The sequence below is a fragment of the Callospermophilus lateralis genome, chromosome 1 (assembly GCF_048772815.1).
Source record: "Callospermophilus lateralis isolate mCalLat2 chromosome 1, mCalLat2.hap1, whole genome shotgun sequence".
NCBI classification, from domain to species: domain Eukaryota; kingdom Metazoa; phylum Chordata; class Mammalia; order Rodentia; family Sciuridae; genus Callospermophilus; species Callospermophilus lateralis.
In genome coordinates, this window is record NC_135305.1 from 220,519,186 (window position 1) to 220,543,803 (window position 24,618).

General features: G+C 39.1%; 1 protein-coding gene across 1 annotated transcript; it reads right to left on the reverse strand.

Moving 5' to 3' along the window:
• Window positions 1-4,659: 4,659 nt before the first annotated feature.
• LOC143641802 (vomeronasal type-2 receptor 116-like) lies at window positions 4,660-13,622 on the reverse strand. The gene is given in 6 exon segments (XM_077109607.1): window positions 4,660-5,570; window positions 10,780-10,905; window positions 11,244-11,469; window positions 12,163-12,969; window positions 13,354-13,518; window positions 13,521-13,622. Coding segments are annotated over 6 exon segments (2,268 nt in total). The 5' UTR covers window positions 13,554-13,622.
• Between the last annotated feature and the right edge of the window lie 10,996 nt (window positions 13,623-24,618).

The following is a 24,618-nucleotide window of genomic DNA, read 5'->3' on the forward strand; positions in this document are numbered from 1 at the left end:
TTATCAGCAAAATATTCCAGGAGGAAATAAAAAACAACAATGAAAATCAGCAAAGGGATGAACTACACTAAAGGAAAGGCCAATTAAAGGAGAAACCAAGTCAAGTTAAAAACCAATATATATATATATATATATATATATATATATATATATATATATATATATATATATATATATTTCAGTAATAACTTGAATGTGAATTGCTTAAACTCATCAATCAAAAGACATAGACTGATAGATTGGATTTAAAAAAAGACCCAACAATATGCTGACTTCAAGGTAATCATCTCACAGGAAAAGACATCCACAAACTAAAGGTGAAAGGGTGGGAAAAAATGTACCACTCACATGGACCATATAAACAAGCAGGTGTTTCCATCCTCATATCAGATAAAGTGGACTTCAAACCAAAGCTAGGGAAAAGGGATAAAGAAGGACATTTCATACTGCTTAAGGGATTCATACATCAACAAGGCATAACAATCATAAATATATATGTCCCAAACAATGGGGCATCTATATATATCAAACAAAACCTTTTCAACTACAAGAACCAAATAGTCAACAACACAATAATACTGGGTGACTTTAATACATCTTTCTCACCACTGGATAGATCTTCCAAATAAAAACTAAACAAAGAAACTATGGAACTCAGCAAAACAATCAATGATTTAGACTTAACAAACATATATAGAATATTCCATTCATCAATAAATGAATACACTTTTTTCTCAGCAGCCCATAAATCCTTCTCTAAAATAGATCATATGTTATGCCACAAAGAAAGTCTTAGCAAATACAAAAAACAGAGATACTACCCTGCATTCTATCTATCCATATCATATAATGGAATGGAATTAGAAATCAATGATAAATTAAAAAATAGAACCTACTTCAGCATCTAGAGACTAAAAATATGCTACTGAATGATGCATAGATAACAGAAGACATAAAGGAGGAGAAAAAATTATTGGAGGTAAATGAGAAATCTGATAGTACTTATCAAAATCTCTGGGACACTGCTAAGAAGCAGTGTTAAAAGGAAAGTTCATTTCTTTAAGCTCATTTATTAAAAGAATAAAAAGTCAACAAATAAACAACCTGACATTACATCTCAAATCCCTAGAAAAAGAACAAACCAACACCAAAAGTACTAGAAGACAGAAAATAATTAACAACAGGGCAGAAATCCAGTGAAATTGAAACAAAAGAAACAATTCAAAATATTGACAAAACAAAAAGTTGGTCTTTGAAAAAACAAATAAAATTGACAAACCCTTAGCCACCCTAATGAAAAGAAGGAGAGAGAAAACTCAAATTAGAAAAAATCGTGATGAAAAAGGAAATAACCCAAAAGATAATATTGAAATACAGAAGACAATCAGAAACTATTTTGAAAATTTATACTCCAGTAAAATAGAAAACCTCAAAGACACCAACAAATTTCTAGAGGCATATGATCAATCCAAACTGAGTGAAGAGGACATGCACAATTTAAACGGAACACAAGGAAATAGAAGACACTATCAAAAGCCTACCAACCAAGAGAAGCCTGAGACCAGATGGATTCACAGCTGAGTTCTATAGGACCTCAAAGAAGAATTAATACCACTGCTTCTTGAATTATTCCATGAAAGAGAAAAGGCGGGAACCTTACCAAACTCATTCTATGAAGCTAGTATCATCCTGATTTCAAAACCAGGCAGAGACACATTAGGAAAGAAAATTTCAAACCAGTATCCCTCATGAATATAGATGCAGAAATTCTCAATAAAATTCTGGCAAATTGCATACAGAAATATATTTAAAAAATAGTGCACCATCATCAAGTAGGGTTCATTCCAGGGATGCAAAGTTGGTTTAACATATATCAATAGACTTAAAGATAAGAATCATATGATTATATCAATTGATTCAGAGAAAGCATTTGACAAAGTATAGCACCCTTTCATGTTCAAAACATAAGAAAAACTAGAGATAGTAGGAACATATCTCAACATTGTAAAAGCTGTCTATGCTAGACTCAAGGCCAACATTATTCTAAATGGAGAAAAATTGGAAGCATTCCTCTAAAAACTGGAACAAGACAGGGGTGTCCTCTTTCACACCTCTATTCAAAACAGTTCTTGAAACTCTAGCCAGAGCAATAAGACAGATGAAAGAAATTAAAGGGGTACAAATAGGAAAAGAAGAACTCAAACTATCATTATTTTCTGACAACATGATTGTATACTTAGAGGATCCAAAAACTTCACCAGAAAACTTCAAGAATTAGTGAATTCAACAAAATAGCAGGATATAGAATCAATACCCATAAATCAAATGCATTTCTACTAATCAGTGATGAAACCTGTGAAAGAGAAATTAGGAAAAATACCCCATTCACAATAGCCTCAAAAAAAAAAATACTTGGTAATCAATTTAACAAAAGAGGTGAAAGACCTTTACAATGAAACTATAGAACATTTAAGAAAGAAATTTAAGAAGACCTTAGAAGATGGAAAGATCTCCCATATTCTTGGACAGGCAGAATTAATATTGTCAAAACTGCGATACTACCCAAAGTGCTATATAGATTCAATGCAATTCCAATTCCAACGTCATTCCTTATAGCAATGAAATTCATTTGGAAAAATAAAAGCCCCAGAATAGGCAAAGCAATCCTTAGCAAGAAGAGTGAAGCAAGAGGCATCACAATAGCAGAACTTAAACAATACTACAAAGCTATAGTAACAAAAATGGTATGGTATTGGCACCAAAATAGACTTGTAGACTAGTGGTACAGAATAGAGGACTCAGAGACAAACTCACATAAGTACAGTTAGCTTATACTAGACATACACGTCAAAAAATATATTGGAGAAAAGATAGCCTTTTCAACAAATGGTGCTAGGAAAACTGGAAATCTATATGAAGCAAAATGAAAATAAACTCCCATTTCTCATCATAAACAAAACTCAATTCAAAGTGAATCAAGGACCTAGGAATTAGACCAGAGACCCTGCGCTTAATAGAGGAAAAAGTAGGCCCAAATCTTCATCACGTCAAGTTAGGTCCCAACTTCCTTAACAAGACTCCTAAAGTGCAAGAAATAAAATCAAGAATCAATAAGTGTGATGGATTCAAATTAAAAAGCTTCTTCTCAGCAAAGAAAACAATGTGGTGAAGAGAGCGCCTACATTTTGGGAGCAAATTTTTGCCATATGTCACAGTACTAATCTCCAGGATATATAAAGAATTTAAAAAACAATGTCCCCCCCCCAAAAAAAAGAAACCCTCCTAATCAATAAAAGGGCTAAGGAGCTGAACAGACACTTCTCAGAACAAGATACACAATCAGCAAACATATGAAAAAATGTTGAATGTCTCTAGTAATTAGAGAAATGCAAAGCAAAACTACTCTAAGATTTCCTCTCACTCCAGTCAGAATGGAAGTTATCAAGAATATCAACAAAAAAGTGTTGACAAGGTTGTGGGAGAAAAGGCACACTCATACATTGCTGGTGGGACTGCAAATTGGTGCAACCCACCTGGAAAGCAATATGGAGGTTCCATAGAAAACTGGGAATGTAACCACTGTTTGACCCAGCTATCCTAGTCCTCAGTCTATACCCAAAGGACTTAATCACCATTCTATAGTAATGCAGCCACATCAATGTTCATAGCAGCTCAATTCACAATAGCTAAACTAGAAGCAAGCTAGATGCCCATCGATAGATGAATGGATGAAGAAACTGTGGTATATATACACAATGGAATATATACTCAGCATTGAAAGAGAATAAAATTATGGCACTTGCAGGTAAGTGGATGGAGTTGGAGAATATCATGCTAAGTGAAGTAAGCTAATCCCAAAAAACCAAAGGCTGAATGTTTCCTCTGATAAGTAGATGATGATCCATAATGTGGGGGGCATGGGAAAAATGGAGGAGTGTTGATTGGGCAAAGGTAATGAGTGGGGGATGTGGGCAAGAAAGATGGTGGAATGAGATAGACATCATTACCCTAGATACATGTGTGACTGTATATATGGTGCAACGCTACATTGAGTACAGAGAAATGAAAAGTTGTGCTGCAGCTGTATACAATGAATCAAAATGCATTCTGCTGTCACATATACCTAATTAGAAAATATTGTATATAAATAAATACATTTATATAATAAAGAAAACATTTAAATTACTGGACAGTAGAGGTTTAATAAGAGGTATATCTATAAATATTAGTTTATCTATGTAAAAACAATGTATTTGGCTAATTGAATTTTATTTAGGTAAAATATCTTAAGGAATTTATGAAGCAAACAATAAAATACCTAGTGCATAAGAGAGAAAAACAGAAAATGAAGCAAGCATAATGTGTTATTTTATCAAAATATAATTATGTAAAGTGTCTGCCAATTAATGAACAGAATATAGCAATTAGTTTAGTACCATGATTTGAAGGAGAGCCATAATCGTGAGATACCACTGTGGTTTGTAGCCTGATGGCTAGCTGGGGGTACTATTACAATAATGACTCTTCTTAAAAAGGAGGTGGGCCAAAAACTAAAATAGTTTCTATTGCTTTAGAATATAGGAATTCAACACTGGGTTTCTTTTTGATTCAACATCCTAAAAATGTGAAAGAGACTTAAGAGATAAATACACAGAATGTCTATTTCCAAAAAACTTTTCTATTCTTTAAACCTTTCAGAGAGTCCTTGTCAGGTCTTATGAGAATTATGTAGCACTTGGGGGCGAAGATGCAGCCCAGGAGCCCTGCGCTGGAGGCCAGGATGGAGAAGACTTCCACGGCCACCATGACCTTGCCCTTGGTGCTGTGGTACACAGGGAGGAAGGTGAGCCAGACACTGCAGAACACCAGCATGCTGAAGGTCAGGAACTTGGCTTCATTGAAGGTGTCAGGCAGGTTCCTGGCCAGGAAGGCCACCGTGAAGGTCCCCAGGGCCAGGGAGCCCAGGTATCCCAGGGCACAGTAGAAGGCAGTGACAGAGCCCTTGTTGCACGTGATGATGATGTGGCCATGTTCAGAGTGTGTGTCTGTGTCCACAAAGGGAGGAGAGGTCCCCAGCCAGACTCCACAGAGAGTCAGCTGGATGAGGGAGCAGCTGGGAATGATGAAGTTAGGTGCCCCTGACACCAGCCACCGCCTCATCCTTCTCCCTGGGGCAGTGACCCTGAAGGCCAGAATCACAGTGACAGTTTTGGCCAAGACCGTGGATACGGCCACAGTGAACACCAGTCCAAATGTGGTCTCCTGCAGGATGCAGGTGGCTGTGCTGGGACGGCCAATGAAGAGCAGAGAGCAGAGAAAGCAGAAGGTGAGGGAGATGAGCAGGATGTAGCTGAGAGCCCTGTTGTTGGCCTTGACTATGGGGGTGTCTCTGTGCTTCACAAAGACCCCAAGGACAGCAGCTGTGAGTGCAGAGAAGCAGAGAGCCGTGCAGACCAGAGCCATGCCCAAAGGGTCTTCATAGGCCAGGAAGGTCACAGCCTTTTGGAGACAGGTGGTTTGCTCCGTGTTGGCATACTGACGAGCTGGACACTTCACACACTGGTCCATGTCTGGTGAGAAATGCAGAGTGTCATCAGTCCTGGGTCAGTAATTATCAGTATTCACAAGCCCACTTAAAGAAGTGCATTGGATAAACTTAGTCAAGTTGTCCTTGTTGCTGTGAGCAGTGAGTTAATGAGTATTGTGTAGGACATGACTGCAAATCAGTGCTGCTGTCTTCTTCATTGTTAAATAAACTAAAATATTGTTTATTCCTGCATTTACCTTGCATATGCAAAGACCATCTTTTTTCTTTCAAACAATGGAAGACATACTTCCTTACTGAATTCAGATTCAAAAATATAATCACTTAAACTGTATGATTCATAAAAGTGTACATATATCACTCACAGGTTGGGAACCCAGGAGGTCAAGATGAAAGAGTAGTCTTTCACTGTCTGTGAAGACTCTCTCTCTGCACTACTGCTGTCTCCATCATAGTGGGAGCAAACTCCTCCATACCTTCTTTTTTTATATATAGACATATGTTTTTAGTTGTTTTAATTAGTTATACATGGCAGAAGAATGCATTTTACACATTATATATCATACATTGATGGGATATAGTTTCTCATTTTTCTGAGTGTACATGTTATAGAATCATGTTGGTCATGCAGTCACATATATACATAAAGTAATAATGTCTCTTTCATTCTACTGTCCTTCCTATCCTCATATCCCCTCCCACTCCTCTCCCTTCACTTCCTTCTACCTAATCTAAGGTAATGCTAATCTTCTCTAGGGCCCCCTACCTTATTGTGAATTAGTATCTGCATATTAGAGAAAACATTCAGCCTTTGGTTTCTTGGGATTGGCTTATTTCACTTAGCATGATATTCTGCAATTCCATCCATTTACTGGCAAATGCCATAATTTCATTCTTCTTTAAACCTGAGTAATATTCCATTGAATATATATACCACATTTTCTTTATGTATTCATCCTTTGAAGGACACTCAAACCTTACTTTTTAAAATAATGACATCAGTCCTACTAATGCAGGTGGACATCTCATGATCTAATCACCACCCCAAATCCCTCAGTTCATACCATCAACCTGAGGGCTGAGTGTCAACATAGGAATTTTGGAAGGACACGAAACACTTGTCTATCTTGCTAAATTATGCTTCTGTAAACTGTGACCTGGTTAATGTATTCAAGGGGCAAGTACTTATTGAGAAACTGCCATAATCAAGATGGTTGGCCAAGTTGCAGGGTTACAGAGATGACAAGTCATCCTCAACATCATAGGGAGTAAGTCCTGCTACCCCGTAAGTCGCAATTCCCACCACAGATCTGGTGTGAATTTTCCCTGTAATTGTATTGAATCCATATGTCAATTTAGATAGCATCTTTTCCAGTTTTGAGTCTTTCCATGAACATGCCTTGCTGTCCCCCACCTCCTTATTCCAGACTTATTTTACTTTTCCAAATGATGGTTCTATAAATCTGTGAGTTGAAGTCTTTCAAATCTTTTCATTAAATTCATTTCTGGAGACTACATAATTTTTAGATATTGTAAACATCATCTCCTTAAATATGTTTTCCAAAAACCATGTAACTTGGAAGTAGCAAATAAAGTGTTGTATGTTAACCTAGTATTCAGCCACCCTGAAGTCAATTCCTCCTTTGTCGAGTCATGGGGACTTTACGTGCATGTGCGGACATCCTCTGACTAGGGCCGTTCTGTCCCTTCCTTTCCAGGGGTGTTCCTTCTGGCTGCTTTTCCTGGCCATGCTCACTGGGCAGGACTTCCCATGGAAGGGGAGCCCTGCAGGGGTAGATCTGGGCATCCTGTCCTCTCCAGTCCTTGCCTCCCACAGCGTTGGCTTTAGTGTTCTGGGAAAACCCTGACAGAGTTGGAGTGGCCCTCCCTACTGCACTGGCCACAGCTGTGGTTATTTGTATACAATGAATAGGGGTTGAATTTTATCATATTTTGCAGTTATTGAAACTATTATTTCTCTCTTTCTCTGTATTTATTTACTTTGTATAAAGCAGTTGGGTCATGATGCAGCATCTTTATAAGATACAGCTGGATTTATAATATATGGATTTAGTTTGAAAAGGAGAGTGGCCTGTAAATTCCTCTCTTCTCTTGATCTTGTCATTTTGGGGGCCAGAGTTAGGCTATTAGCAGGAGAAGATGGAACTTTCCCATGTTTCTTATTCTTTAGCACCTATTTTGCTAACACACACTAACTGTACTTACTAAAGGGATTCACTGTGGTGTCTCCACACAAGCATAGGGGTGTGTGGATTATGTCCACCCACCCATCTTCCAGCCCCACTCCAGCACCCTTTTCAGTACTTAACCACTGTCCACCTCTAGGATAGCTCTTCTTCTTTTGGTTTCCACATAAAAGAGTCAACATGTGCTACTTGTCTTTCTGTGTCTGACTTATTTTGCTTGCTGATGTCCTCCAGTTACATCCATTTCCCTGAACATGGCAGTGCCTCACTGTTCTTCATGGCTGAGTGATGGCCTTGTTGTGTATGGGTGCCACAGTCTGGGTCCATTCATCCTGATGGGCACCTAAGCTGGCGCCAGGCCTTAGGTATAGCAAACAGTCCAGACTCAGGAGTGCAGCTGTCATTCAAACACACTAACTTTATTTTCTCAGTCCTGGATAATTGGTAGTTCTATTTTTTAGTTCTTTGAGGAACCTCTGTACTATTTTCCACAGAGACTGTACTTATTTATGGTCCCACCCAAAGTGTCTGAGTTCCTGTTCCTCTACAGCCTCCCCAGCATTTGTTATGACTGGGTTTCATTTATTCATTATGTGCGTTATAATTACAGGTAACACCTGGTTCATTGTGACATATTTGTGCATGCACATAACATAGTTTGCTCCATTTATTCCCCAGTCTTTCTCCTTTTCTGCTCCTTGCTTTGGCAGCATATATACTAAAATTTGTTTTGTTTTTGATAATAGCACTTCGAAATGAGGCATGATTGCATCTCATTACATTTGTGATTTGCATTTCCCTGAGGAGACTGCCAAAATAGGTATCATGTCCTTTTGAAAGTCCTGATGAAATACACTGGTAAATCTGTAAGTCAACCCTAAAATTTGTGGGAATTTTAAAACTGTGGATTTGATTTATTTAATAAATATGGGCAACTCAGAATTTTAATTTATTCTTGGGAAATATTAATAACTATTATTTACCTGGGAATTTGTGCATTTTATCTAATATTTCAGGTATATTAACAAGAACTTATTTGGAACTTATTTTCATCCTGTTAAAAATTTTGTAGCTCTGTATAGATAACCCATTTTCAGTCTTAATATAACTGCTTATAACTTTTTTCTCTTTTATCTCACTAGTGGTTTGTAAAGTTGTTGTTTTTGTTTACTAAAATAAACTTTAGATTTGTCTTTTATTTTCTTAAGATTTCTTAAATTTATCATTTCCTCTCTTCTGTTCTCTTTGAGTTTAATTTGCAGTGTACTTTTACAATATAAAACTGCACTCTTTTTCATTTAAATGTGCATAATAAATCATATCTATTATCTACCTATCATCTGTTTATCTATAGACTATTTCTTTATAAGAATAACTTTAGGTGATCCCCACCAGATATAATAGGTAGCATTTTAAATTTGAAACAAATTGTATTTCTATCATGAGGTTTTCTATAACCCATGGGGGTTGCTTTGAAGTATATTTTAAAATCTTCAAGTGCGTAGGAATTGCAGTTGGTAGGAGTTTTTTTTTTTTTCTTGTTGTTTTTTTTTTTTTAGACAAGTTCTCACCAGTTAATGGCTGGCCTCGAGCTTGCAGCCCTCTTGCACACCCTCCTGAGACTCTGGGATTATAGGTATGTGCCCCTGCACCCAGCTGCAGCTGTGTTTTCTATATGTGCACATGGAACACCCAGGAACCCATTAGATATCCAATATGCACATACATAGAACCTTTACTAAAATTGGCCATATGCTGGACTATATTGTCAGATTCAGTATATTTTAAATAAATTAAAATTAAACTAGTATGTTGTGAAGCTCAACTACATAACAGTCACAAAAAGAAAATTTTAAAAAATCCTCACTCTAGAGGTGACTTCATTATATCAACATTTAATATCACAAATCTGAGTAACTCCAAGATGATAGTTATTGTATACAAAACTTGTCAAGAGTAGTCTTCCAGCCCTTTTTACATCACCTCTGGGTGCCCATACCCACCTTTTTTGTTTACAAATCACATTCAACATTTTTGGTTAGATTCTTTGAACAGTACATGAAGTGTCAATTGCCCATATTTATCAATTTCTAAAAATTCTAATAATTAACTCCATCACTTGGTCATCTGATATACTAATGCTACCATCACTTTCAAGAAGTCTACTGCACCTTCCTACAACATGTAGATGGCACCCCTGAATTCATCCTGGGAGTCTCTGTGTGTGTGCATTGCAGATTGATGGCATTACCATGGATCCTCATCTTTATATGTCATCTTCCTGACTTACTTTGAGCTAGAGGACAGGAAATACACCTGCTGGTTGAGGGCATGCTGTACCACAGCATGTTACATGCTGCAGAAATACAATTTCTTCAGTCAAAAACACCTTTCTGAGCACCTGCTCTGTATCAAGAATAGGACTGGGTATAGGCAAATTAAGGAAGGGAAGATCTATGCCTTCAGTGTGCTATGGATGTAGTTTAAAGGAAGATGAAAAGTATACACATAAAATATATTTTGTTAAATATCCTGAAGGAGGGGAAACTGAGGTTCCTTTTAGGCTATCAAAGGGACTTCCTGGGCAAGCACTGTCTGCATGGACCTAGAATAAGGAATCAAAGAGTGTGCTTCAAGCACTGGGGTTAAGAATAAATATTAAGGGCTGGGGAAGTGGCTCAAGCAGTAGTGTGCTCACCTGGCATGCGTGCGGCCCGGGTTCGATCCTCAGCACCACATACAAACAAAGATGTTGTGTCCGCCGAAAACTAAAATAAATATTAAAAATTCTCTCTCTGTCTAAAAAAAAGAATAAATATTAAAAAAAACTTGTTAAAAAAAGAGTGTGCTTCAAGGCACTAAGAGTGTTATTGCAAAGGGCATTATTAATGATTATAACAATTGAATTATCAACTTAAGAAAGGCATAATTCTATCTCTGCTATTATCTCCCAGGTCATTTTTAGTTCCTTCCATGGGGTGGGGGATACCGAAGATCTCAGGAATTTCTCCTAAGGCATGCACTCACCTGTCTGGTTGGAAATCTCGTCCTCTGGGCAGGGAGTGCAGTCAAAACAACAGGCAGGCTTTCCCTCCTGAGGGGACTTCCTGAATCCAGGTCTACAGCTCACACTGCAGGCTGAGTTGGGAGTCTAGGAAATTCAAATACATGTTGGCAAGAGAGGACTTTGACCCAGTCCCATAATAACTGTAATGCTTTAGAGTATTGGACCACTAGTAAATATACTTTGCATATACCTACCCAAAATTAGTTGATAAAATACCTATGAACATTTAGAAAACAATGGTCAAATGCACATGTTTGTTTCCCACCCATCAGAGAGTCACTAAGAAAATCTTGGAAGGTGAAATATGATGAGAAAACCATCCAGATGTGGCCATTTACTAACCTCTGGAGAGCCACATGACCCACCATACACTTTTGGTTCTCTAAGTGTAGTGCAAAGAACTAGGATCAGGACCAACCCATCTGTCTATCTCCTGTGGCCCACTCTATCTTGTCCTCAGATAGAGACAGTTGTTGTCCCTGTGGTAAATAAGCGGAAAACGTTCCAACTTTTACCTTAAGTCCAAGGCCTTCCGGAAAATTCCAAAAGTTCAGAATGTCATACTCTCTGTCCAGTTGTCCTTTCTGATTCATACTCACTGGGTCCCCTGCAGGATTGTTAAATTTGATGTTCTTCAGAAAGGGGTGCAGCTGAAAGAGAAGCACCAAGTTAGGAGAGGGATCCAGAGTTAAGAAGAAACCTGGATTACTGAATGCTGCCCATTTTGTTTTATCCCTTCCTAAAAATTCAACTTAATTACAGGCACATGATGGAATACAACATGGACATGGTATGAATTCTGACTGGTATGGTCAGAGTGTTTCTACAGTATCGGTCAGGCTCAGGAGGAGATGCCCAAACCCAGGCACACCTGCATGGTCAGTGGGCATGCTATTCCACACCCGTTTCCTCTCCTGGGCCCCAGAGCACCTGTCAGCCAGGTCAGGCCACCAGAGCCTGAAGTGGTGCAGAATTGCATGAGATCCCTTCTGCAAACTGTCCATTGTGCTCAGCGTCCTCCAGGCAGTTAGGGAGCTAGTTCTCTGCTTGTCAATGAAGGGCATCCTGGAAGGGGGCTTCTCCTGTTGAGAGCAGTGGGCGGGCAGGACATTGAGGCGCTCTCTAACTGAACACGGATCTTCATTCCTAGCTCCTTTCCCCCTGGCCAGCGGCATCTGGTTCTTGCTTGCCATCCAGGCCCAGATTTACCTGCTGGCAGTGACAAGAGTACAGAAGTGCTTGTGTTTGGGGAAAGGATCCTGCACTTCTTGGTTGGAGCCCCTGTGGAGCCCTTCAAGGATGACGCCTTGGTGAAGTTCACACCACCCAATTGGAGACATTACCTGCCAGGGGGAGAACACTGGTTCTTTCCCATTCTTCATTGGTTGCCCATCTACTTGTTGAAGGAGCATCTCGTGAAGGGTGTGGGCCACGGCATAGACAGCATTGTATATGTTGTAGCTCCCGTCACTCACGGCCATGTCAAAATGGTGCCGTGGTAACCATGCCAAGGAGCCTTTGGAAGAACAGCTCTCCAATGTTTTACATTCAGACTCTGAGACTGAGCAGTTAAAATGCATCCACCACAACCTAGCAAGGAATGTGTCCTCTGGGTACTTGGCAGGATTCGCTGTCTGGATAAAATGTTTCAAAGCAGAAATCTCCCCATGGTGGTGAGAAAAAATGAGTGCGCCATGGAATGGGTCCAGGATGAAATGGCTCTCACTTGACGTTACATCCAATTGGGAGGTGGTAACCCAGATTTTCCAAGTGTCCAGATAGTCCCATGTTCTAAAGCTCATGCTCAGGGAAGAGTCCATATCACCAAAAATGATAACAACATTTGCTGTTGAAGTCATTAACCGGTTATAATACAAGTAAGGCCTTTTTAGGTATAATGACACACTGGATGGGATCATATTCACAAAGGCCATGCAGACTCCATTCCTGTCCATCTCGCCTCTCAAGTCTGAGAGAAAACGGATGCCTTTCTCATCCTCTGAGATGACCAGCCCCACCCAGTTCCAGCTGAAATGAACCATCAAGGACACCATGCCACGGGCCAGAGATGTGTCCTTGGGAGCCATCTGATAGAGAGAAGGAAACTGGCCATTGTCACTCAGGATGGCTTTAAAAGGCCCAAAGGTGAGCTGAAGGGGAGGAATATGGAAGCCACGTGAGGAAAAGAATTGGCACCAGGTACCCTCTCAGTACTGACAGGTGTCACACAGCAGTTTGAAGTGGTTGAACTGAACATTTGCTTGTCTAGTTTTTCTAATCATCTCCCAATTCCATATCCTGTAAGGGTACTGACTAGTGCTCATGTTCTGGGAAACCCTTTGATCTGTTTTCTCCTCTCTATTCCAAAGAAAGCAAATGTGGATACCTAAGCAGTCTCTGAGTCCTTATCCTTTGAAACATTTTGAAGTGGACCTGTCACCTGGTCTACACTTTGTCTTCTCCTTTCACTATCTGTAGGCCCCTGAGAAAGGCAACAAAGGAAAATGGTCCAACCTCTTCCCACCCACCCTCACCTGTGGAAATTTGTAGAGCTCCAACAGGGTCCCAACTTGGGCTGTAAGTAATGTTCCTGTAAGTAATGCAACTGACTTGCTTTCTTTCCTACAGGTATAATTTGGGATGGCCATTCCCAGCCCTGTGACCCAAATGAGGGTGCTCTTCATGGTCAACCAATGTTGTGCACGACATTATGAAACTCATATCCCAGAGACATGTTGGGTAAAAGATGGGGGTTCCTGTTGATCTCCTCAATGGCAAAAACCAATGCCAGGACATACTGGTAGTTCTTGGGTTGCAACCTGCATAGAGGGCAGAGGGATCTTTAGGTATAAGACTCCAACCATGATTATCTTTCAATCAAAAGCAATATCTTTTATGAATGGAATACTTGTTTCCCTACGTTGAAACCTCCTAAGTGATGGTGTTAGAACGTGAGGTCTTTGGGGAGTTAATTTGGATTAGATATGGTCATGGGGCCAAATCTCTCAGAAGTGGGATTAGTGCCATTTTGAAAGCCCAGCAAGAGTTTGCTTCATCTCTGCAGGAAGAGAATACATCGAAAATACAGGCTGCCATTGTGAACTGGAAAGGAGACCCTCACCAGACAGGGAATCCAGCATGTGCAGGTCTTGGAATTCCTGCCCTCCAGAGATGTGAAAAAATAGATATTTGTGCAGTAAGCCACAACAAATACAAATGGTATGCTGTTATAGCAGCCTGCACTGAGTCAATGACCTAATTAAGAATGAAGGCCCTAATTAAGGATCAAGTCAATCTGCACGTATAGTTGGCTTCTGTAAGGCCTTTAAATTTGTAGCTAAAGCAAATAACTTATTTCTCCTCTTCCTCCTCATTTTCTTTCTTTATATTTGAGGTGCTATAATATTAAAATAATACAATATGTAAGATAACAATTACTATTTCTTTTATTTATTTATTTATTTTATTTTTTAGTTTTCGGCGGACACAACATCTTTGTATGTGGTGCTGAAAATCGAACCCGGGCCGCATGCGTGCCAGGCGAGCACACTACCGCTTGAGCCACATCCCCAGCCCAACAATTACTATTTCTTTGTGATTGGTTGAAATTTTATTCTGTTATCAATGGGCCCTTCGATTTGTCAAGATGAGTTTTCCCTTTTCTCATGGTATTGGATTTCACAATAGCCCCGGGTTTGTTTTGCTTGGTGTCTGCCTAGTGCATATTTATAGCTCTTGCCTTATCTGGACTTGGCACTGTTGCATGTGGTTTTTATTTAGCATTTCTCTGTAAATCTGTGATTTTTCTATTCCATTGGGAATCTGTATTTAACTGAAGAATTGATTATTTGCCCTTTTTTGTGAGTATGAACAGGCTTGCTTTGCTCTCAATTAATTTATTTTTCTAGAACTTCTTTGCTTCTATTTGATGTGCACAGCAGACTATGCACTCTGAAGTGGACGTGTCACCTGGTCTGCATGGTTCACAGGCCCTTCACCTTGCAGCTGTCCCTAGGGGAATCACTGTCTTTGGTCTCCTGTTCTTCTTTTCATTCTCTCTTCCACGTGTACTTTCATTTCATTTTTCCTAGTCCTTGACTTTCTGTGCTGGTCCTAAGTTTTCTTCAGAATTAGAATTTAGTTCTCTACATGCATGTGTCCTATATCATCTATTAGTTAAAGTTTTAACTTTTAAAAGGCTTTAGTGCTATTCTTCAAATTGATCATTTTTGATAGTTTCCAGTTTCCTCCTTTTTCTATTACTCCATCTTTTATTTTTGTGAATAGTGCATAACAGTCCTTCTATATTTTTGAAGTTAGTACACCAAACAGTTGAGGATTTGGGGCTTAAATCCTATTATTTTTTATTTTCAGTATCATTTGTTTTGTCATCATTAACAATGCCTCGTTCCCTTGGGTATTGGCACACTTTGACTGTAAACTCATCCTTATGAGACTTTGACTTATGGAAAGCCTGGCCTCTACGTCTAGGATCTGTTCTTCCAAGAAGAACTGGCTTCTGCTCTTTGTCATGTGAGGTGATACCTAATTGAGTATTTTTTCTTTTCTATGACTTCCAGTTAACCTGGAAGTCCCAAATTCAGTTGCTCCAAGTTGCTTGTGACCTAAAGAAAACTTTTTTAATTTTTGGATTGCTATCATTTAACTCCAAGTTTCATTTGCTCACATGTATTTCTTCTATCCTAGGAGATTTCTTTGACAAAATCATGAAAGCTCATGAATGCAATTAAAATTGCACTTTATGAATCATCTTTCCATGTTATGAAGTTAAATCTATCTAGTTGCTCATACTTCCAGAAATAAAATCTGCCCCCCCTTTTTTTTGGTAGTGAAAAGTGAACTTAGGGGCACATGGCCACTGAGCCACATCCCCAGTCCTAATGTTTGTATTTTATTTAGAGACAGGGTCTCACTGAGTTGCTTAGCAACTTGCCCTTGCTGAGCCTGGCTTTGAACTCAATATTCTCCTGTGTTAGCCTCCCGAGCCACTGGGATTATAGGCGTGTGCACTGATGCCCAGCAAAATTCTGCTTTTTGATTTCTTTCCTTTCATATAACTGTAGATGGGGGAAAATGAATTTACAAACCAAATTCATGTCTTTGCATTTTCATTAAAGAAAGGAGACAGCAAAGAGATTCTCAAAACTGTGATGCATAATTCATATTTGTGAAATAAAAAAAATAATGGAGAATTTCTAAAACCCCCGGGGGGGGGGGGGAGAGAGAGAGAGAGAGAGAGAGAGAGAGAGAGAGGTGTGTGTGTGTGTATCTCCTTGGTTTAGCCACAGAAATTGCAATTCAGTAGCTCATCAAATGAGCAGGCAAAATTGAAATCCAGTTGGTTAAACCACACACTAGAAAAATCCTCATTAAATACTGAAATTAACTGTGTTGATTATAATTGCATAGCTGTGACCAAAACACCTGACAAAAGCAAAGTAGAGGAGGAAAAGTGTACTTTAGGTTTGTGGTTTCAGAGGTTCAGTCCATGGCAGTAGTCCCATTGCTCTGGGCCTGAGTTGGCTGTACATCAGGGCAGAAGAGCAGCCCCTGGAGCTCATGATGGTCTGGAAAGAGGAGGCACTTCAGGGACAAAATCTAAACTCCAAGGGTGTGCTCCTGACCTACTTCCTCTAGTCACGCCGCCGTTGTAGTTACCACGCAGCACAGTAGTCCTTCCAAATGACTGATCCTTCATGTGGATTAATCCACTGATTTGGCCATTGCTCTCATAAGCTAATCAGTTCACCTTTGAACATTGCTCCATTATGTAACATGAGTCTTTTGGAGACACCTCATATCCAAATCATGACACCATCAATTAGAAAGTAGTAACAAGGAACTAAGAGAAAGAAAAGAGGAAAGAATGAAGCAAAAGAAAGTGTCTGATTCAAAAGAAAATCTCTGAGCATTGGGTTTTTAAATAGTGTAAAAAAATAAGAGTATGTGAATTAAGACTTATACTCAAACTATAAGTAAAACGAGAAATGAAATAAATTTGAAATAATTCAGGAGAGGAGACTGGAGATTGAAACAGTAAGAAAAAAATGTCAAGTATGTCTAAAAGAAAAATAATCAGCAGATCTGGTTCTTTGTAAAGAATATTATGATTGACATTATTCAGACAAGTCTAATGAAGAAAAATACTTTAGGAAAGCAAATATTGACAACACTGGGTAAGGGAGATTATAAGTGAAGCCATACAGGCAAGTGGGAATCCATTCCTTTGACTTCAGGGAAAAGACTGTGGTTTTTTAAAAGAAAAATATAGTTTCATAAGTCCACACAAAAGTAAAATAAGGAGAGGAAAATATGTAAATAGAACTATATGGTTTCCACAAAAGTTTTAAGAAAAAAATGCAAATTCAGAGCCTATATAGATTTCTGATGTTATTTTCCAAAACTCAGGAATAGATACACGGTCTTCTAAGAAACTCTTAAAACAGAACATGTCTGTTGTTGATGGAATTCACATGAGTTCACTAACAACATCCAAGTTTAAATTAGAACAAAGATTGTCCTGCATAGAATCTTAAATAATCTTTGTAAGTCCTCATATTTAATATCCATCTATCTCCAAAGGAAAAAGTCCCATTATGTTCATTGAAGCATAGAAAACATTTCATAAAAGGGAGCATTTATTTCTGATTAACCATATGTGTTCTGTTGGAGGAGATTTTCTTAACATTATTTTAACAGAACAACTAAAACAATAACCCTGCCCTAGCCCATCAACTTGGTGAGGCATGTGAGGTGATTGATATGCTAATTAGCTTGATATATTCATTCCATGATAAAATCATACACCAAAGTGTTACACTGCACCACATAAATACATATAATTTTGCCAATTGAAAACAAAATTAAGTGATAAAACCAAAATTCTTTCAGATCAATACCTATAGCACGTGTGGTGAGTCAGGGGGGTGTTGGGCATGTAAGCTCACACCTTCCAGCAGTGGGCTGCACAGACAGGCACTCTGCTGCCCCACACCAGAGCCAACACTATGAACACTGACATCTGCACTGTTGGCACTCTGTGACCTCCTGTTACTGGAATGGCATAAAGATGATGAAAAATCTCTGTCAGTTGCATTCCCATAAAATCAGACAATAATTTCTGTTAGCAATAGGATCATCTATTGGATTTTCTAAGGTATTAGATATGCACAAATGATAGGCAAATGAAAATAGAAACAGTACCAGGCTATAGTATTTATTCACCTGGGAAATGCATGGAAAATACAAAAGGGAACAGAACTAAGAAAGATGCTCAGAGGCCAACCAAGTACTAAAAGACTCTGCAATTGCTAATGGCTATTAGAAAAAACAGTTATTGCTAATGGGAACATGTATGTAGCATAATAAGAAACATAAGAAAATTTAAACTGACTTCTTGGATAAAACTTAAAATTCTACTAAAAACCTAAAAACATTTAAAATCATGTTGCAAGATGTCACTATTCTCCAAAAGGTGCTACCAAAGGTATACCTTGGCAAGATGTTGCCAAAAGTGTTTTACAAAGTTACAGTAAAATTTTCTTAGCATTCTGGCAACATGAAAAGTTTAGAAAATTAGTAAAAAGAATTAAGAATAACAACATCAATTACTACAATATTTTAAAGGCAGCAGTGGTCTCAGAAAACATGGATGCATCAATAGGATGAATTGGGAAGTAGAGAAATGACCTGGGTTTATGCATAAGTGCTTCCTGCATCAGAAAAGTGGAAAAAGGAAGTTAGAAATAATGTTCTCAGTGGTGGAAACAAATGATTATGACTTACAAAGCTGTTTATAGGGACTGGGGATATAGCTCAGTTGGTAGAGTGCTTGCCTTGCATGCACTAAGGCCCTGGGTTCAATTCCCAGCACCACCATCAACAAAATTAAGTTGTTTATATACTCATATTAATGCAAAATAAAATTTCTAGAGGCTTTCAATTGTTCTTGTAGAAAAATAAAGTACTAAAATCAACTTTTGTCTATTTATAAAATTGTACATTGCCTAACAGGCATAAAGAATAAAACAAAAAAATGATGAGACTTCACTCTACCTGAAGGCTTGTATTCTTTCTACTTTAAAAATGTCACACTCAAAAATATTTAAAACAAGGAACAACATCATGAAAATATCTACAGTAATCGACAACCAAATATATCTTTTCCTCAAAATGAAACCTGTTCTTTTAAAATGGAAAGGTCTATACTTAAATAGAATAGTAAAGAGCAACTCTTTCAAGAATGTATTCTTAACAGAGTATGTATAAATATGATCAACTCAACTACAAAATATAACTACAAATATAACACGATCAATGAAAAAACATTTGCACATATCAAATCAGTCCAAAATATTTTAATTAAATGTGAAGGGAATAATACTTTCCTGCAGGACCAGAGAAAATGTCAAGAACATTTATAGAGTGTACTTAGCAAATGAGCCTCAGAATAGTTTCAAACATGGTTTTCACCAGAAAATGATAATTATTTAAGATGATAAGTAGAGTTTGATACATTCATACCCCATCGCATACATATATCAAACATCATTTTACTCTCTAAATTTATAAATTGCCAATGTACAATAAAATAAAACAAAATGTTGATATTCTTTTTCCCAAAAGTGGGCAGGTATCATTGACACACCTGTCACTCCAGTATCTGATCAGGGACATGGGGAATATTTACTCTTAGTGACATCCCCCTACTCAGAGAAGTACTGTCAGCTGGAATCCTCTGGAGTTCAGCATTATCTGTTTATTAATTAGAACATGGACTACAGAACTGATGTGGATACATCCAAGTCAAAAGATGGGTCCTGTGTGTCCAGCTGAAGCGGAATCACATTGGAGGGTCATAAAAATCCCATGGATCTCATTCCTGGCCTGACTTCCAGCTCCTGGAGGCAGAGAGCATGTCTGGCATGAAATAATGTTGTACAGATTGTTCAAAAGAATGACTAAACAGTCCCAGTAAGAAGTCTGACTGAGCAGATGGGGAATGAACACTGCTAGCCCCCTGTAGGGGTATCAGGGACTATATGCTGAGGGAAGAAGCTTCAGCAGACCCTCGGCTCTGTGGAAGTGACAGTTTATGGCAGTGTCTTAGTGCTGAGCCCAGGCCAGGGGCTTGGGTTGCTTTTCTAAGGGATGTCACTTGACCCCATGCCCTGGCAGCTCTCAGGAGGGACAGAGATGATGAACCAAGGTGGAGACTGCTGTTCCTCTCACCTGTCACCCGTGCAAAGGGGAACTCACAGGAAGAAAAACAAAATCCTCTCTTATCCTTTGAAAGGGCAGAAAGTACTCAGCAAGAAAAGAAAAAAAAATCCTGAGTGGTTCCTGGGTGGTGGGTTGGGAAGGACAGGAGAGAGAGCGGCTCTATCCTTCCAGACCCCTCGGCATTATTCATCCTGATAATCACACAGAAAATACATGAATGGAAATGGCACTCACCGCAGGGAATAAATGGACTTGCCTGTCAATTCGTTGTCCAGCTTGTACTGAAATGTGGAAAGTGGAAAGAACCCGCCAACCACCACATCACCGTCCTTGTATACGTTGTCATTATTTCTCAAACATCTGGGAATGCTTAATGTGCCTAAAAGGAGGGGTAACTTCAGAATAAACAAGGCAAAAGTCAAGGACAGCATCTTAGAAGCATCTGCCAAGCCCTGAGCCCAGCAGAGGGGACCTGCGGTGCCAGGGCGGTCAGCCAGGTGTACATCCACACAGGGGCAGGTGCCTGGGTCTCTGAGGGCTCGTTAGGGTGTTGGGTGGAGAGGCCACTCTTGTGCCCCAACTCCTTTCCTCCCTGGAGGAATCGGGAACACCTTCTGCCCTGGGGCTCGGCATCTGAGGTCCTTGTCCAGGTGAAAAACACAAGTTGGAAAACGTGTATCACCCTCTCCACCCGCAGTGCCATGATTTCATCCAAGTCCACAGAGAGCAAGGCCCCAGGGACAAACCCCTTTGGGAAGACTTGGTCCCAAGCCTGGGTCAAGGACCCTTTGCACCAACTCCAGTTGCAGTGATGAAAGTGGATTGCCCCAGAGGAGGCCAAGCAAGAGGTGAGGAGGAAGGCCAGAGGGCGCACGCCAGGCAGGGCTCTTCAGAAATACTCAGGCATGGCGTCCCCCACTGCCCAAGATGGGAGGGGCAGCCTCCCATACCCAGTGTCCAGGGCAGCCATGGAACATCCCCTGTGTGGCCCAGCGTGTCTGCACACCAGTCCCACGTGCAGAACCCCCAGGAGTGCGTGTGCTCTTCGTTGCCTGTGGAGCCAGTACTCAGGCTGAATCCACGTCTTCTGAGCCAGAGCCTCAAAGCCAATGCAGAAGCCAACTCACGTTTAGGTTCTAGTGCACGATTTCCTTCCCTGTTTCTCAGTTCCTGTGGATTAATGTACTGTGATTATCTATTTCTCTCCTTATAGGTTGAGATTTTCCTATTATTTTTGCTTCTATTAGAGTAGGACAATAGCCAGGATGCAGCCCAGTATGTGTCCTGCAAATTCTGCTTTTTCTCTTTTAATAAGAGACTGGCTCCTATGCTGGGTTCTAGAATGTGTCTGATTGTGGGTGTGTTTAGGAATAAGTGTGAGATGAGGAGCTTCATGACTCCAATGTGGGGTTGTGGAAAATGCTGTGTCCATGGAGAGAGTGCTTTGGTCTGAGAGGTGGTGGGTCTTAGATCTTGAGCTGCGGAACCCTGGGTTATTCTTAGTCTGGTTCAGCATATTAAAACTGTATTGAGCACTCACATAAGTCCAAGTTGTGGGATGAAGTTTCATGGAGGCTGGTGAAAGGTAGATGCAGCAGTGCTATATAGGAGGGGGGAGCCACAAACATCCTCCACTGGAGCCGGCAAAGGAAGTTCCGGGCAGAGGGCTGGGGACGCAGCTCAGTGGAGCAGCACTTGCCTGTCACACACGAGGTGATGGGTTTGATCCCAGCACTGCAAAAGATAAAGCAAAACAAAACTAAATTAAGATCCATTGTACATGGGACAGATTAGTAAGGAAAGGCAAGAAATGAACAGTTGAGAGATTTCACTGAGAGAAAATAAAACAACCAATCGAGCAATCTCAAAGTGGATTCACATGAAATATATTTAAGCTCCTCAAAGAAGGCAATGATATATGAAGAAAATAAAATATTTTAAAAAAACGTGCCTAATTGAAAAATCAACAAGAGATAGAGATGATACATAAAGAATTTGAATCATGAAAATAAAAAGACATGCTATTTGAAACAAAAGATATAATTTTACCAAAATAAAAAAATGCTAGGACAAGGACTGAGCACTGTAATCAGAGAATTAGCAAATGATAGAGTATGGCAAGGAGTTTACCAAGAAGATAGGAGAGTGGCGAGAAAAAGATGGAAACCAGAAAAGGAAGGGGACTGTGGGGAAAACTGCAGGCAACTTGGAGCCAGCAACCAGATGAAAACCAAAAAACATTTGTTTCTGGAAGACAGTTAATATGAGCAACAGTCAGAGGCAGCATCCAGGGAGTGGTGACTCAGAGCAGGAGATGCAGCTACCCCCCAAGGCACCCAAAGAAAATTCTCCACTGAGTTTAAGAGAAACAGACACCACTGTGCAGCAGGTCTCACTCTGGGCAGAACGGGCTCAGAGACAACCAGCGAACCAGCGCAGGAGGAAGCCCTGCTCTCCCAGCAGAGCTAGAGGGGAGATGCAGAAATAGCCAACAGCTTACAAAGAATGTTTGGAGACCCCAAGCAGAAGACTAGGAATCCCTGTAATCCCTGTAACCTTCATTTTCCACATTTCACTCTATTTTTTCTTTCTTTTCCTGTTTTGACCTGTCCTTGGCACACTTGAATTGAGAATACCAAGGACCAAGCAGTTAGATTTCATCTTTCCATGAGTCATGGAAACATTACAGTGAATCTCATTAAAACGTCATATAATCTAATTACTCCATATTCTCACTTCCTACTCATAAATATGTCAGACAACCTCTTAGTCCCTCCTTTCACCATCAGAAACTGTAAAACGTTATGCAAACCTATCGATTATACGGGTGATGATAACTGAACTCATCATTTTTGTTTATATGAGTGCTATAATATTGATCTCTCCCTTAAAAGTGAAGTATTGGTAACCTGTAGGTACACTATAAGGGAATAGGGCAGAAGCTATAATACCTCAGATCTACACTGCAAGAGAGGAAGACACATAGACATCATGAAAAAACAAGGGAGGAAATTGCCCCAAACAAACCAAGATACTACTAAAATAGAATCCATAGATAGTGAAGTAGGTGAAATGTCAGAGAAGGAGTTTCAGAATATACATAAATAAAATGATTTGGGAATTAAAGAATGACCTGAGTGAACAGGTACAGGCAAACATTGATCATACCAACAAAGACAGCAATTACAGATTGCAAGAGATGACTTCAAAAAAGCGATAGAGATACTGAAAAAACCAACCAAACAGAAATCCTCAAAATGAAAGAAATAATAAGCCAATTAAAAAACCCAATGGATCACCAACAGACTATACCACTTGGAAGACAGGACCTCAGACAATGAAGACAGAATATACAATCTTGAAAATAAAGTTGATCTATCCAGCAAAATTAAGCTTCAAATTTGATGATGAAATAAAAACTTTCTATGATAAACAAAAACTAAAAGAATTTACAGCAAGAGAACTTGCACTACAGAGCATTCTTAGCAAAATATTCCATGAGGAGGAAATGAAAAACAACAATGAAAATCTGCAAAGGGAAGAACTACAATAAAATAAAAGCCAACCAAAGGAGAAACCAAGTCAAGCTAAATACCAAAAATAAACAAAAATGACTAGTAATACAAATCATATATCAATAATAACCCTAAATGTTAATGACTTAAACTCACCAATCAAAAGACATAGGCTGGTATATTGAGTTTTTTTTTTTTTTTTTAGAAAAGACCCAACAATATGCTGCCCTTAAGAGACTCATTTCATAGGAAAAGACGCCCACAGACTGAAGGTGAATGGTTGGGATGAAATATAACATTCACAAGGCCTATGTAAGTAAGCAGTGGTTTCCATCCTCATATCAAGGTTAATCAAAAGGGATAAAGATGAACATTGCATACTGCTTAACGGAACCATACATCAACAAGACATAATAATTATAAATATATGCCCCAAACAATGGTGCATCTATGTTCATCAATCAAACTCTTTTCAAGTTCAAGAGTGAAATAGATCACAACACAATAATTCTGGGTGACTTAAACACTCCTCTTTCACTGCTGGATAGGTCTTCCAAACAATAGCTAAACAAAGAACTATAGAACTCAATAATATAATCAATAACTTAGACTTAACTGAAATATATAGAGTATATTATCCATCAACCAGAGAATACACTTTCTTCCTAGTAGCACGTGGATCCTTCTCTAAAATAGACCATATGTTATGCCACAAAGCAAATCCTAGTAAATACAGAAATGTAGAGATAATACCCTGCATTCTATCAGACCACAATGGAATGAAATTAGAAATCAATAATAAAAAAGCTACTCCAACATCTGCAAACTAAATAATACACTATTGAATGAACAATGGGTTGCAAAAGATATCAAGGAGGAGATTAAAAAATTCTTAGAAGTAAATGTCACATAATAAAATCTCTGGGACACTATAAAGGCAGTTCTAAGAGAAAAGTTCATTGCTTGGAGTTCATTCTTTCAAAGAAGAAAAAGTCAACAAATAAATGACCTAACATTAAATCTCAAAGCCCTAGAAAGAAC